General features: G+C 38.0%; 1 protein-coding gene across 4 annotated transcripts in view; it reads right to left on the minus strand.

The window, feature by feature from the left end:
* LOC124626025 (butyrophilin subfamily 1 member A1) overlaps window positions 1–15,085 on the minus strand; it is a 107,566-nt gene that overhangs the window by 51,780 nt on the left and 40,701 nt on the right. Inside the window, exons 1-8 of one of the 4 annotated variants that reach the window (XM_053681900.1) lie at window positions 13,753–14,523; window positions 12,718–13,518; window positions 11,186–11,245; window positions 6,259–6,609; window positions 3,406–3,684; window positions 2,631–2,732; window positions 1,368–1,394; window positions 149–181 (exon numbers count right to left, since the gene is read on the minus strand). In XM_053681900.1, coding sequence (XP_053537875.1) covers window positions 149–181; window positions 1,368–1,394; window positions 2,631–2,732; window positions 3,406–3,684; window positions 6,259–6,609; window positions 11,186–11,240 — 847 coding nt within the window. In that variant the 5' untranslated portion in view covers window positions 11,241–11,245; window positions 12,718–13,518; window positions 13,753–14,523. Of the gene's footprint in view, window positions 1–148; window positions 182–1,367; window positions 1,395–2,630; window positions 2,733–3,405; window positions 3,685–6,258; window positions 6,610–11,185; window positions 11,246–11,366; window positions 11,446–12,717; window positions 13,519–13,752; window positions 14,524–15,085 lie in introns of those variants that run through there. The other 3 variants (XM_053681899.1, XM_047156462.2, XM_053681898.1) reach the window with 3 other exon arrangements.

Raw genomic sequence — 15,085 nt, forward strand, 5'->3', positions numbered from 1 at the left:
TTGTGTCTCTAAGTTAAAGAGGTCCAAACAATCTAATAAATGTCCCAATTACCTTTATGATTACATTTTAACAGGGTGATATTGTCTGTTAAGTTTGCTCCAATTAAATAATCACTAAAAGTTTAAAGAACAAAAAGTTCATTCTCACCTGCATTTTGCTTCTCCTTCTGAAGCTCTGAGGCTAAAAGATAACAGATAAAATTGTTTTGAGTATTGTGTGTAAATTCTATATAAATTAAAGTGTAAATAGATTTAGCAATGTAATATAGTGATAAGGTAAATGGACAACACAAATCAGATTGCAGTTATGAAATGTAATTGTTCTCTGATGTTATTTATTTGTTAAATGATTGAGCACACTTCACAAAGTGGAACATGATGTTACAGGTCAGTTATGAGTGATACAGAAAAAAAGTAATTTAATGTATTGTGAGTGATGTGTTTATATCTCTACTCTTCTAACAGAACCCTCTATGGAGTGAAATCAGAGTCAGCAGAACCTGAACCTGAATGTGTAATGCATGAAAAGAAATGTGTAAATGTGGTTTCTGAAAATTGTCAGTGTGAATCTTAAGAATCTGAATGTAATTATTCTGAATTAAATCCATCTGAAATTCAGGTTTTTAATATTTAGTTTAAAAAAATCCAGGTAATAAAAAGCTGTTTAAAAGATAAAAAATTTCAAGAAGTCAAAAATCCAGAGAAAACATCTGGGATTCTCAGAAAAAGAGCAAATGAGCCAACTCATTTAACCCAGTCCTGACCAATCACAACACACCAGATGTTTTCTCTGGTAGAATTGTTTGAACCTGAATTAGTTTTACTACCTGATTATTTTTTTCCTGAATTTTTGAACATTGAACTTTTTAACATGAATTTTTATCACCAATATTTTTTTAATTGAAAATATTAATACTCGAATTTCATATAGTTTAATTCAGAACCAATACTTTTAAATTAAAGATTCAAATTGTCAATTTTCAATAACATCACATTTACACGTTATTTTTACAAGCATGACAAATTCAGGATGAGGTTTTGCTGACTCTGATTTCACTCCACAACACTCCGTTCTGTTTACTTCCTGTTGTCCAAATCTGGATACATGACTTGAGCTGACCCATAATTTAAAAGCATTTATTTAAACAAACATGGGAAGGAGCTGTAATTTCTGCCCTCTGCCCCGATCTGCACCTTCTTGTAAAGCATCACCATGTTAAATTGTGTCTCTGAGTTAAAGACGCACAAACAGTCTAACAACCTCACAGTTATCTTTGTGATTATATTTGATCAGTGATATCGTCTGTTTAATTTACTCCATTTATATAAATAGTATGATTTTAAGAGGACAAAAAGTTAATTGTTACCTGCTTTTTGCTTCTGCCTTTGAAGCTCTGAGGACAAAACAGATAAACTGGTTTAATAAACAAACAAACAAACAAATAAATAAATAAATACATACATACATACATACATTTCACAATAATTGATATAATATATTGTGACTGATGTGTTTGCATTTCTAATCTTCTTACTCCTTGTGTACTTCCCAATAAATGTTCAAATCTGTATAAACCTGATGTGTGTGTGATTTGGCATTATTAGTTTGAGTAAACATGAGAAGGAGCTGTAATTTCTGCCCTCTGCCCCGATCTGCCCCAATCTTGTGAACCTTCACCATGTTAAATTGTGTCTCTAAGTTAAAGAGGTCCAAACAATCTAATAAATGTCCCAATTACCTTTATGGTTACATTTTAACAGGGTGATATTGTCTGTTAAGTTTGTTCCAATTAAATAATGTAATTTCTGCCCTTTGCCCTTTCTGTAATTTCTGCCCTTTGCCCTGATCTACACTTTCTCATGAACCTTCACCATCTTACATTGTGTCTGTAAGTCATGAGTACTGAGGGGAGGGTTTGATGAACATTACTGAGTCAGTGTTAATATCAGCTCAGCAAAATTCACATTAAATATCATAGAATGCCTGACTACTGCTGAATATGACCGAATATCATAAAATAAATGAATATGACACAGTACCAACTACCTACTTTATGCACACTAACAGTAAATAGATAATCACTTAACATATGGTTTCCGAGTTTCAGCCACACGCAGAGTGCCGTATATTCTTTACAACAGCATGATCATCGTGTGATTATGATTTTAGACAGGTTTTTAAAATTAGAAATACATATCAATCAACTGACATTTTAGACACAATAAAAAAAGTGCCATCAACGAAAATATTTTCCAAAGAAGCCACAGCTGGACTGAAGGGTGTGTTGCCATAGTAACACACACACTAACTGACAGGTCGTAGTAAGTGCAGTAACCGTTTCAATGTGACGGACTATTGTTAGAACTGTTTTATTTATGTAGCAAACACAGACAAGTGGAGTGATACAAACAGTGAAATGTCCCAGTGCATTAGTGGACTGGAACTAACTGATGTAGAACTGTTAATGTAGCACTATTCATTCACCCCGATTAGCAGGAAAAACACTAAACTGTGTAGGACATGGGGATCTCCAGGACCAGAGTTGGGAATATGTGGACTAAAGCTATGGTATAAACTGCAGTATAATTTAAACTGGAGATATTATGAAGGAAAATGATTTAAAGATTACCTTTCTTGTAACAGATAACTGCAGTTACTATCGATCCGACAGCAATAAGACATGCTGAAACTGAAATGCCGACAACCCACTTCCAAGCATCAAAGACTTTACCTAAACAAAACCAAGTTTACAGTGTTACAGATATTTTTAATAAACTGTGCAAGAATTATTGATAACTGCAAAACACACTCAGAACTGTAGCATAATCACCAACAGATATAATAAAAATAGTGCATATGCTCTAATGCAAGCGTTACGCCACGGCAAACTCGCGGCTGCAATACTCAGAGGGCGGCGCCGCTTACGGACCTGACGGACGGGGACTACACTTCCCAGCCATGCCCGTGCTCAAGTTCACCTGAGTATTGATCACCAACACCTGCGCGGCTGACGAAGTTATAAAAGGCCTCTTTAAGCGGCGCGCCCTCACGAAGTAAACGCTTAGTTTTTGTGACTTAGTGGTATTACCAAGCCTTAGAGTTAATCTAGTTTTTCCCGGTATTTGGACTTTCCTGCCTGTTATCTACCGTTACGATTCCTCGCTTTACCCCAGTTGGATTGTTCGCTGATATTCGTCTGTTTTCTGCTATTCATCTCACGTTGCTCCTGCACTCGCCGCCCTGCCTGTCTGCGCTTTTGTCTCCAGCAGGTAGCGTGACAGCAAGAATAGTGTGTGTTCATCACAATCATGTTTCATCTTTAATCACCTCATCTATAATGATTATAATGATTTGAGTAGAATGTTACAGTCTAAAGCTAAGAGATTTTAATCATAGACACTTACTATTAATGATAACCTCTGTCTCCATCATGTGATGTTTTTGTAGAAGTCTGCAGTAAAACTTGTTGGAGTCGCTATAATCATAAACAATGATGCGGTGTTTCACACTGAAGCCCTCAGTGTCTCTGTGTATCTGTGTATCTCCAGCAGGCAGAGTGTCTCCTTCTCTGTTCATCCACAGAACCTCAGGTTCAGGGTTCCAGCCTCTGGACTCACACACTAGATTAATCCCTCCTGAGCGATCATAACTCTCCATCGTGATCACCGGGTGGCTTCCCTGAGCTATAGGTAATATAGTGAAATCATGTTAAATGGTTAACCCCACAGAGGTTATTATTTTCTGCTCATTTTCAGTTTAAAGATTGTTCCTGATATATTCAAAAATAATACTATGAAGTGTGACACACATGTATACATAGATCTTGCTCGCGCTATCTATCTATCTATATAATATATATATATATATATATATATATATATATATATATATATATATATATATATATATATATACACACACACACACACACACACACACACACACACACACGCGCGCGCGCGCGCAGGCAGATGTACTGACATTTTCCTTCAGAATTCGCTGGTATAATTCATTGGTCCATCAATGATGGCAAGCTGTCATGGCCCAGATGCAGTAAAACGGGGCTAAAACGTAATACTTCCACCAGCATATGTCACAGATGGGATAAGGTTCTTATGTTGTAATGCAGTGTTTTCTTTTCTCCAAACATAACCCTTTTCATTTAAACCAAAACTTCTATTTTGGACTCATCTGTTCAGAAAATATTTTTTTAATAGACTTCGGCTTGTCCACATGATCTTTAGCAAACTGCAGACATGAAGCAGTGTTCTTTTTGGAGAGCAGTGGCTTTCTCCTTGCAACTCTGCCATATACACCATTGTTGTTCAGTGTTCTTCTGATGGTGGACTCATCAGAAGATGAGCCACCATGCATCGCCATTCAGCCTGTGTCCTGTCAGCTAAATGTAGCCTAATGTCACTAATAATTATTCAAATGTTCATGCTTTTAATAAATCTTTTTGGCCTGCCACCATATCAGTGAATTTAATCTAATGCTTGTATTCAGAGTATAAAGGGTGTATGTGCACATTTAGGAGTGCACCTTAGTGCACCTTCCGGATGCACCGTATATACAGTATCTCACAAAAGTGAGTACACCCATCACATTTTTGTAAATATTTGATTATATCTTTTCATTTGACACCACAGAAGAAATGACACTTTGCTACAATGTAAAGTAGTGAGTGTACAGCTTGTGTAACAGTGTAAATTTGCTGTCCCCTCAAAATAACTCAACACACAGCCATTAATGTCTAAACCGCTGCCAACAAAAGTGAGTACACCCCTAAGTGAAAATGTCCAAATTGGGCCCAATTAGCCATTTTCCCTCCCTGGTGTCATGTGACTTGTTAGTGTTACAAGGTCTCAGGTGTGAATGGGGAGCAGGTGTGTTAAATTTGGTGTCATCACTGGAAGTTCAACATGGCACCTCATGGCAAAGAACTCTCTGAGGATCTGAAAAAAAAAAAAGAATTGTTGCTCTACATAAAGATGGCCTAGGCTATAAGAAGTTTGCCAAGACCCTGAGCTGCAGCATGGTGGCCAAGACCATACAGCGGTTTAACAAGACAGGTTCCACTCAGAACAGGCCTCGCCATGGTCGACCAAAGAAGTTGAGTGCACGTACTTGTCATATCCAGAGGTTGTGTTTGGGAAATAGACGTATGAGTGCTGCCAGCATTGCTGCAGAGGTTGAAGGGGTGGGGGGTCAGCCTGTCAGTGCTCAGACCATATGCCACACACTGCATCAAATTGGTCTGCATGGCTGTCATCCCAGAAGGAAGCCTCTTCTAAAGATGATGCACAAGAAAGCCCACAGTTTGCTGAAGACAAGCAGACTAAGGACTTGGATTACTGGAACCATGACCTGTGGTCTGATAAACTTACTTGGAGGAGTGAGGAGTACAAAGACAAGTGTGTCTTGCCTACAGTCAAGCATGGTGGTAGGAGTGTCATGGTCTGGGGCTGCATGAGTGCTGCCGGCACTGGGGAGCTACAGTCATTGAGGGAACCATGAATGCCAACATGTTCTGTTACAAGCGGAGTATGATCCCCTCCTTTCAGAGACTGGGCCACAGGGCAGTATTCCAGCATGATAACGACCCCAAACACACCTCCAAGATGACCACTGCCTTGCTAAAGAAGCTGAGGGTGAAGGTGATGGACTGGCCAAGCATGTCTCCAGACCTAAACTCTATTGAGCATCTGTGGGGCATCCTCAAACGGAAGGTGGAGGAGCACAAGGTCTCTAACATCCACCAGCTCCATGATGTTATCATGGAGGAGTGCAAGAGGACTCCATTGGCAACCTGTGAAGCTCTGGTGAACTCCATGCCCAAGAGGGTTAAGGCAGTGCTGGAAAATAATGGTGGCCACACAAAATATAGACACTTTGGGCCCAGTTTGGACATTTTCACTTAGGGGTGTACTCACTTTTGTTGCCAGCGGTTTAGACAGTAATGGCTGTGAGTTATTTTGAGGGGACAGCAAATTTACACTGTTACACAAGCTGTACACTCACTACTTTTACATCGTAGCAAAGTGTCATTTCTTCAATGTTGTCACATTAAAAGATATAATCAAATGTGAGGAGTATACTGTGAGGGTGAGGGGTGATACTGTGTGTGTGTGTATATATATATATATAAATAAATATATAAAATATAAAAACCATTGATATTAAGAGAAAATAAATTTTATCGTAGTGAATACCGTAACATTCACTGTATTAAGCTTAAGTGCAGAAATAGATCTTACCCTCGACAATGACATGAACAGTGACGTCATCATACCAGGATTTGTCCTCAACAAGACATCTATATTTTCCTTCATCAGAGACTCTGAGAGCTGAGAGTTTGAGTGAAGCGTTGCCTTTCTGTAGCTCCTCTTTTAACAGTGATGTTCTTCCTCTGTAAGACTGAGCCTGATCTTCATTTCTGTCTTCATGATCTTTATAGAGATGCACTAATGAATCCACATCTTCTAGTCTCATCCACTCCACTGTCATGTCCACAGCGCTGGTGTTGGGTTTGATAAAACAGGGCAGAACCAGGTCTTCACCAGCTACAGCATCAAGAGGAGAATCTGGACGAACCACCTGTAATCCCTCTGGGTTTTTTTTTTTTTTTTAAACAAATACTGTCTCTCATATATATATATATATATATATATATATATATATATATATATATATATATATACACACATATATACACACATATATACACACACACACACAGTGGTGCTTGAAAGTTTGTGAACCCTTTAGAATTTTCTATAAATCTGCATAAATATGACCTAAAACATCAGATTTTCACACAAGTCCTTAACGTAGATGAAGAGAACCCAAATAAACAAATGAGACAAAAATATTATACTTGGTCATTTATTTATTGAGGAAAATGATCCAATATTACATATCAGTGAGTGGCAAAAGTATGTGAACATTTGCTTTCAGTATCTGGTGTGATCCCATTGTGCAGCAAAAATTGCAGCTAAATGTTTGGGGTAACTGTTGATCAGTCCTGCACATCGGCTTGGAGGAATTTTAACCCGTTCCTCAGTACGAACAGCTTTGACTCTGGGATGTTGGTGGGTTTCCTCACATGAACTGCTTGCTTCAGTTTCTTCCACAACATTTCCATTGGATTAAGGTCAGGACTTTGACTTGGCCATTCCAAAACATTAACTTTATTCTTCTTTAACCATTCTTTGGTAGAACAACTTGTGTGTTTAGGGTCGTTGTCTTGCTGCATGACCCATTTTCTCTTGAAATTCAGTTCATGGGCAGATATCCTGAAATTTTCCTTTAGAATTCGCTGAAATAATTCAGATTAATTGTGAGTTGTCCTGGTCCAGATACAGGAAAAAACAGGCCCAAACCATGTGACTACCACCACAGATGGGATAAGATTCTTATGCTGGAAAGCAGTGTTTTCCTTTCTCCAAACATAACGTCTTATTTAAACCAAAAATTCTATTTGGTTTCATCCATCCACAAAACATTTTTCCAATAGCCTTCTGGCTTGTAATGTTCTTTTTGAAAGCAGTGGTTTTCTCCTTGCAATTATGCCATGCACATCTTTTGTTATTCAGTGTTCCTCTGATGGTGGACTCATGAAGATTAACATCAGCCAATGTGAGAGAGGACTTTAGTTGCTTAGAAGTTACCCTGGCTCCTTTGTGACCTCGTGGAATATTACACATCTTGCTCTTGGAGTGATCTTTGTTGGTTGATCACTCCTGGAGAGGGAAACAATGGTCTTGAATTTCCTCCATGTCTACACAATCTGTCTGACTGTGGATTGGTGGAGTCCAAACTCTTTAAAGAGGGTTTTGTAACCTTTTCCAGCCTGATGAACATCATCAGCTCTTTTTCTGAGGTCCTCAGAAATCTCCTTTGTTCATTCCATGATAAACTCCCACAAACGTGTGTTGTGAAGATCATACTTTGATAGATCCCTGTTCGCACCTGATTCTCAACCAATTGATTGAAAACACCTAGCTCTACTTTTACCTTCAAATTAATTGCTAATCCTAGAGGTTCACATGCTTTTGCCACTCACAGATATGTAATATTGGATAATTTTTCTCAATAAATAAATGACCAATAATATTTTTGTCTCATTTGTTTATTTCGGTTCTCTATCATCTTCTGGGACTTGTGTGAAAATATGTTTTAAGTCATATTTTGCACATATAGAAAATTCTAAAGTGTTCACAAACTTTTGAGCACCTGTGTGTGTGTGTATAATATAATTAGTGTGTAGCAAGACAGAGCTTATAGCTTATTTAATTGTACTTTGACTTGACTGTTGTGTGTGAAATTCTCAAGGGATCAGCAGTTTCTGAAATACTCAAACCAGAACATCTGGTACCAACATCCATGCCATGATCAAAGTCACAGAGATCACATTTTTTCCTCCTATTCTGATATTTAATGTGAACAATTGCTGAAGCTCTTGATCTGTATCGGCATGATTTTTTGTATTGTGCTGCTGCCACATGATTGGCTGATTAGATAGATAGCAGGTGTACCGGTGTTCCTAATAAAGTACACATATATGAATTTAGAATTGCATTGTATATGATTAATGTTAAATGTGAAATGTCACATGTCGAAACATGAATAGTTGGTTATAAATTACTCAGTTCAGGTTATTTTGCATTATTTCAGATTGTTTCATTGGAATTAATCCAACCTCAGGCACCAAGATAGCCACGAGGTTGTGGGTAAGAAAGGTGGGAAGGTTTCTTGGGAAAAGGACAGCATAGTCAGCCCACATGTGTGTATACTCCTCAGGTGTCTAATGGATTTTGAATGGATATGCATGTGAGTACTGCATGCATGTAAAGCTCTCAACACAAAGATCCAATTTTTAATAAACAATCAACTTTAACAGTTTAACTGGTTGTCTTGTTTTGTGTTCAAATTCAGAGTTGAAATTTTACAGTGATGTATTGTTCAAAATTTGATTTACAGTATGTGGCTAGAATGTATATATTCAGATTTTTCATTGTAAACACTTATTTTTTTTTAGAATTTTTATTACTAGTGTAATTATACTGTATATTACAATACATAGCTTTAAACTTGGTTAAAAGTTAAATGAATAGTTACTGTAAAAACACAAGAAATAGCTGTAATTTACAGTATCTGTGGGAAGAAAGTGAAACTTGGTATCCTGTTACATAGTGTAATTATTTTTTTTTATTGTTGTGTTTAACATCAGACCAGTTGACTATGTGCAAAGTTCATGATACGATGGCCTGTATAGTAAAGTTTTTATGTATTTATATAACTATTCATCTAATTCTGATTGTTTAAACTAATGTCCATGTAACTTACATTGCCTTTTTATTTCTTTGTTAAAGGGAACCTGTTATGCAAAATTCAGTTTAACATGCCGTTTGATCGATAAATGTGTGTCGGCACTCTGTGTATACAACCACCGTATAATGGTAAACATCCACCCACTCCTTTTTTATATTCCCCATAAATCATAAACCGTGTCTCAAAATGAATGAACATAAGAGTCTTCATGTACTCTCAGCATCAGAGCCACTGAAGATGCAGAGGAGTAGTTTGATTTTTGAAGGAAATGTGCCTCAAAAATAGCTAAATTTTGTATATGATTGTTCGAATCATTTTACGCCAGACTGCTTTGTGAACGAGGGTCAATACAAAGCAGGATTTGCTGAAAAGTTGATTCTCAAGAATGGATCAATACCAACTGTTCGTGATCCAGCCTTAAATCCAGAAGATGTAAGTATCGCGCTGTATATTTTGTGAATGTTTTCAAATCGCCTTTCCCCATGTGCTTGTTAGCAGATTCCACAGCTAATGCGGCTAAAGTTAGCATTGTCTCCGATTGTATTCACCGAGACCAGAGCTATGTCGTCATTTTTATTTTTAACCCAGAAAGGCTTACTGTCTGTATAATACATACATACATACAGGTCTGAACACCGGAATTCATGGTGTCAGTCATACTGGTTGTCCTGATTTGTTGTTGCTGTAGTATCTGAATCATGAGCTGTACAGGTGCAGTGCTCTTCTGGAAAGGTGGGTGGGGGAGCTGCAGCTCATTTGTATTTTAAGAGACACACAAAAACAGTGTGTTTTTGCTTCCACCCAAAAAGGGGCATTTACAGCATGGTATAATAAATGTGGGGTATTTTGAACTGAAACTTCACAAACGCATTCTAGGGACACCCGAGACTTGTATTACATCTTGTAAAAAGGGGCATAATAGGTCTCCTTTACATTTGCACATGATGGTGGTGGAAGAAGTGAACCTGTTTTGTTTAAGTTGAAACACTGATCTGTTTTTATGGTTACAATGTATTTTTTAATGATAGTGTTCTTGCTCATTTTTATATATGAAAATGGCTACGTTTGTTTTTTAATTTAATTTTATTTATTTTTATTTACTATTATTTTAATTATTACAATTACTGTTTTTAATGTCCTGAGATTCATGGCTTGTTACTGAATGACTCAGAATCAACAAAAACATGGATTGTGTGCTGATTATTCATTTATACAGACTGGTCTAATTTATTTATGATTAATGATGCATGAATGTATAAATAGTAAAAATAACTGATGAAAATTGAGGTTGAGAAAGTTGAGAGAACATTAGGAGAACATTACGGGAACGTTTGGGGAACATTAAAAGAACGTTATGGGAATGTTCTGCAAAGCTAAAAACAACATTCTATTACTGTAAAGAAAACTTTCCTGACTAACCAAACCTTAAAAATTTATGCTCTGGGAACCAAATATTGTTAGCTGGGTAATTTCTTACTCCTCAACCAGAAGTATGCACACCTGCTTTTCTCCATGTTGAACGCTATTGGCTGTTTGCAGCAAACATCTGGCTTTTATGCTGAGTAAACACTGATTCAGGGATAAAACCTCGGTTGATTGAGGAAGTTGATAACCAGTGTCATAAAACCTGTTAACTATAATTAATCCGGGTTGGATTAGTTTGGTTTTGTCAACTCAAAACCTTCTCTGCAACTCTGAGTTTGTTCAAATCGCTTCATGAAACAGGCTTCACTGTTCAGTTAAAGAGTTACACACCAAAAGGATTTGAAATAAGCTCTCTCAAAAACAAATTTTACACAAACACATATTATACACACACACACACACACAATAGTGTTTTTTTTTCCATACCTGACAGAGATTCCATAAAGCTGTGGAGAATCAGGAGAGTCACAGAAATGCACATAATCCCTGAAAGACAGTTTAGCATTATTGCTTCAGTCTGTTTCACAAGGTAAATTACATTTTACAGATGACACTTATTTTAGCACAATTTAGCACATCGCTTCTATCAAAAAGTCAAAATGCTCACTCATTTTAAGAGGAATATTTTCTCAATAAGAAGAGGATAAACATAAACACGCCTTGTTCCACAGTTCTGGCTTTGTTGGTGTACTTTGGTTTATGTTAATTTGTGAGACACACCTTTTTCATAACGAAACATGATAAGAAGTGAGGTGGCGTCTTTGAAGCACTTAATTAAGGTTCAAGCTGCAACAGCACATATTTCCATCTGCAGACTACTGTAACAGTGAGTGCTCTGGCATCAGGTAAAACTTTTATATATGCTACCAAGTGTAGAAGTAAAATCACATCGGTCTAGTACAGTGGTAATGAATGTTCATATAAAAATACATTGGATGTATGTATTTAATATTTGCACATTGTGTTTACTAAGCCAGTGCAAGAACAGGAATAAATGCTTCATGGGCCGTTGCATGTGGACCACGATGCGTTGGGTATAAAATGGGCTTCACACTCATGATTCTATTATGTGAAATGCAATAAATGAACCCAACTGAACCAATGAGCCCAACTGTTTCTATCATTTTCTAGAATTTATACTAAGCCCTTAAACTGAAATATTTGTTGGAATGATTAGGATTATAAAACACACATACACACAAGATTTCCCCTCGTGGTAAGTGCTGTAGCATGCAGCGTGCTCGGAACCCCGAAGTGCGAGCACTCTTCTGGGTTTTCAGAGACCTTGACTTTGTTTACATTTGACACATGCATCTGTGATAATTTCTGTCCTGTCTCTGCCACTGAATTTTCATTGGTTGTTTCCCGTATGTGTCATCATTGTTTTCTGCTGTCGATTATGTTTGTTATTTAAACCCCTCGTGTATCTATGTATGTCACGAAGTATTGAGTGTTATCACAGTATCAAGCGTTTGTTCCCTGTTCCTCGTTTTGTTTCATGGTCTTTGATCTTGTTTCTTGTTACATGCTTTTGCCTTGCCTAGTTTATGACCATTTGCAGATCACCTGACCCACTACCTGTTCCTGACCACGCTTTTGTTTCACGATTTGCATTCGTCTGCCTGTCTCTCTTTAATAAAGCTCTTATCTGCCATTGCATCGGTCCTAACCTCCAATACGTGACACACATTTCATACAACCATAATAAACATAAACCAACAACAAGATCATTTCAGCACCAAGATGACAGTCGTCTGCTTTATTCATCAGTGCATAGAGGACATTTATAAGACATTATTTTTATTAAATCAAGTGGAATCGTAACAATTGCTGAGTTTTGGTCCAGTTTGAGGTTTTATATATGATCTTGAATATTTCCTGGAGAATTAAGTTTAAGAAACACTACTAGTAAAAATAAAATTGTTCAAATGATAAAAGTCTTTATATGTGTCACTAACCGGAGTTGGCACAGAAGCGGGTGCGTAGTAAAGGGTAGCTCCAAAGACGTAGTCGTAAAACAAGCAAGGGTCAGGTGACCGGAAAAACAAAGCACAAGGGGACAGGCAGAAAGCGTAGTTGTAAACGGGAAAAGAGGTCGAGATAACAAAGACAGCAAACGAATGTGAAACGCAGAGACTAAGTCTACTGAAGGTGTACTTCGCAATGAACATTTGGCGAATGACTCTCTAAATACAAGTGGAGTGTGTATGTGTGTGTATGTGTGTGTATGATTAATGACAGGTGTGGTGGATTAGAACTCCGGGGATGGTGAGCGCATGCGTGCATGGGAGGTGAGTGTTGCTTCTTGGGAAACTGAGTCCTGGCCGGGTTGAGATATGACAATATGTAGTCTAAGCAGGTGAATTTCTTTTAGCCTTGCCAGCCACAACCATAACACTGCTGCAGGAAAAGCTGTGAGGTTTGTCACTGTGTGCATTTGTGTGCGAATGTCAGGTGACAACTACAGAATGACTAGAAAAGATGTGCAAATTCTTAACCTTTGCATGAATCTGACCTAATGCAGTAAGTCTGTCAGACCAGACCAGCACTCATGAGCAACAGCGATGTGTTAGTCATTGTTTCCAAACACAGTGTTGAGTTGCTGAGTCACTCTACTGAAGGTGGTACGGCGACTCAGCTCCTTCAGCTTTGCAGCTCCCACGTAGGTGCAAGTGGAGCGAACACCACCCAGTACGTCCTTCACAGTGACCTCCACTGGCCCTTTATAGGACACCTCCACTGTCTTACCCTCAGACGCCCTGCATCCATGAGAGAGAGAGAGAGAGTTGTGTGAGTTATTTTTTTAAACGGCTCTCTCTGAAAATCATTTCCAGGGACTGGTACCCAAGACAACAGGAATAATAGAATATATCTGTACTGCATGCTGCCTGATATCCTGTCTGAAAACATTACACATGTTAAAACATGGTGTAATGACTTTACATCCTGATTTTTCTCTCCTGTACTCAGTACTCTGCCAGTCTTTCTCTCACCTGTACTCTGCTACTCCTCCTGCGTGCTTCTTCATGGCCGTATCGGAGCTCATGCCGTAGAACAGTTTGTACTTTTTGCCGTTTTTCTCAATGGTCTCACCGGCACTCTCAGAGTGACCGGCCATCATTCCACCTAGCATCACGAAGTCCGCTCCTGCACCTGTCCATCACAAAACACAGCCAATCAATCAAATATAGTTCAGAATATTAGACACATGGAGCACAAAATCCATGAAAATAGGTAGGGAAATGTAAGTGGCTCTGTTGATTCTGAAAAGTTGTCACAAGTTGCTTTTGTAGCCTCCCGTTCTATACTCTTACTTTTATTTGGCATTCATAGTGGTCCAGAGCACCTGCCCCCTAAGTAAGTTGATAATACTCTGATTTAGGGCAAGTCTAAGTTTGTAAACCAATTTATCCAGTTTCAACAGCCTAGAGACAGAAGATGGGCATCCATCCAATTCCACTGTTTGCATGCCAACCTCAGCATTTTCCAAGACCTTTTCACCACTTTGGTTATAGATGTAAAACAATACTGTGATGGTGTTGGGTCACACTAAACACTACCTTGTGATTTATTTGGGGGTTTCTGAATGTAGAGCTAGTCACACAGCTTTCATCTAGAGAATGTTGATATGCTGTTAAAGTTCACAGTTTACTTTGCCACACTTAGATCTTCGATCTAAACCCATACATATACTCTCCTACACCTGCTGGGTGACATCTCTTGTAACAATTGCCCTTTATGCAAATAGGACACCCAAATTCATAAGTATTGGTAAGTATTGTTTCTGAGCTTCTAAATCAACTCTTCACAAACGCTTTTAACTTTTTAGCTTGTTAGTCTGTCTGCTTCTCCTCTCTGCTCAGTGCTGCTTCAATATGGGCCAACAAGTCTTTTAACGGGGAAGCGTCACCACAATTCCTTACAGCAATACTTCTATTTGTTTACATTAAATCACTGTCAAACTGTTTTTAACCATTCTTAATTGTTTCTTAGATGTATGTGTTTTAACTGATTAGCTTATTTATACATTTTATTAATTATTTATAGGTGATAATTCAATGTGGGTTACACTAGGATTAGAGTATGAATTAGGGCTGTACAATTAATCGGATATCGATTACAATTACAATTTTGACTGCCTACGATTAAATGAACATGATCGTCTGTGATATTGACATTTAAAGTTCGTCCTCGGCTCATAGAAAACTCCGCTGTTCTCCCCAAACAAATTAAGCGCTTCCTACACTTACAGCCAATCACATAGGGCGGCACAGGGATGACGTCATTTTGTAGTGCCAAAACCTGGAAATGGAGTTAGTATTTCAG

The sequence above is a fragment of the Ictalurus punctatus genome, chromosome 7 (genome assembly GCF_001660625.3).
Source record: "Ictalurus punctatus breed USDA103 chromosome 7, Coco_2.0, whole genome shotgun sequence".
NCBI classification, from domain to species: domain Eukaryota; kingdom Metazoa; phylum Chordata; class Actinopteri; order Siluriformes; family Ictaluridae; genus Ictalurus; species Ictalurus punctatus.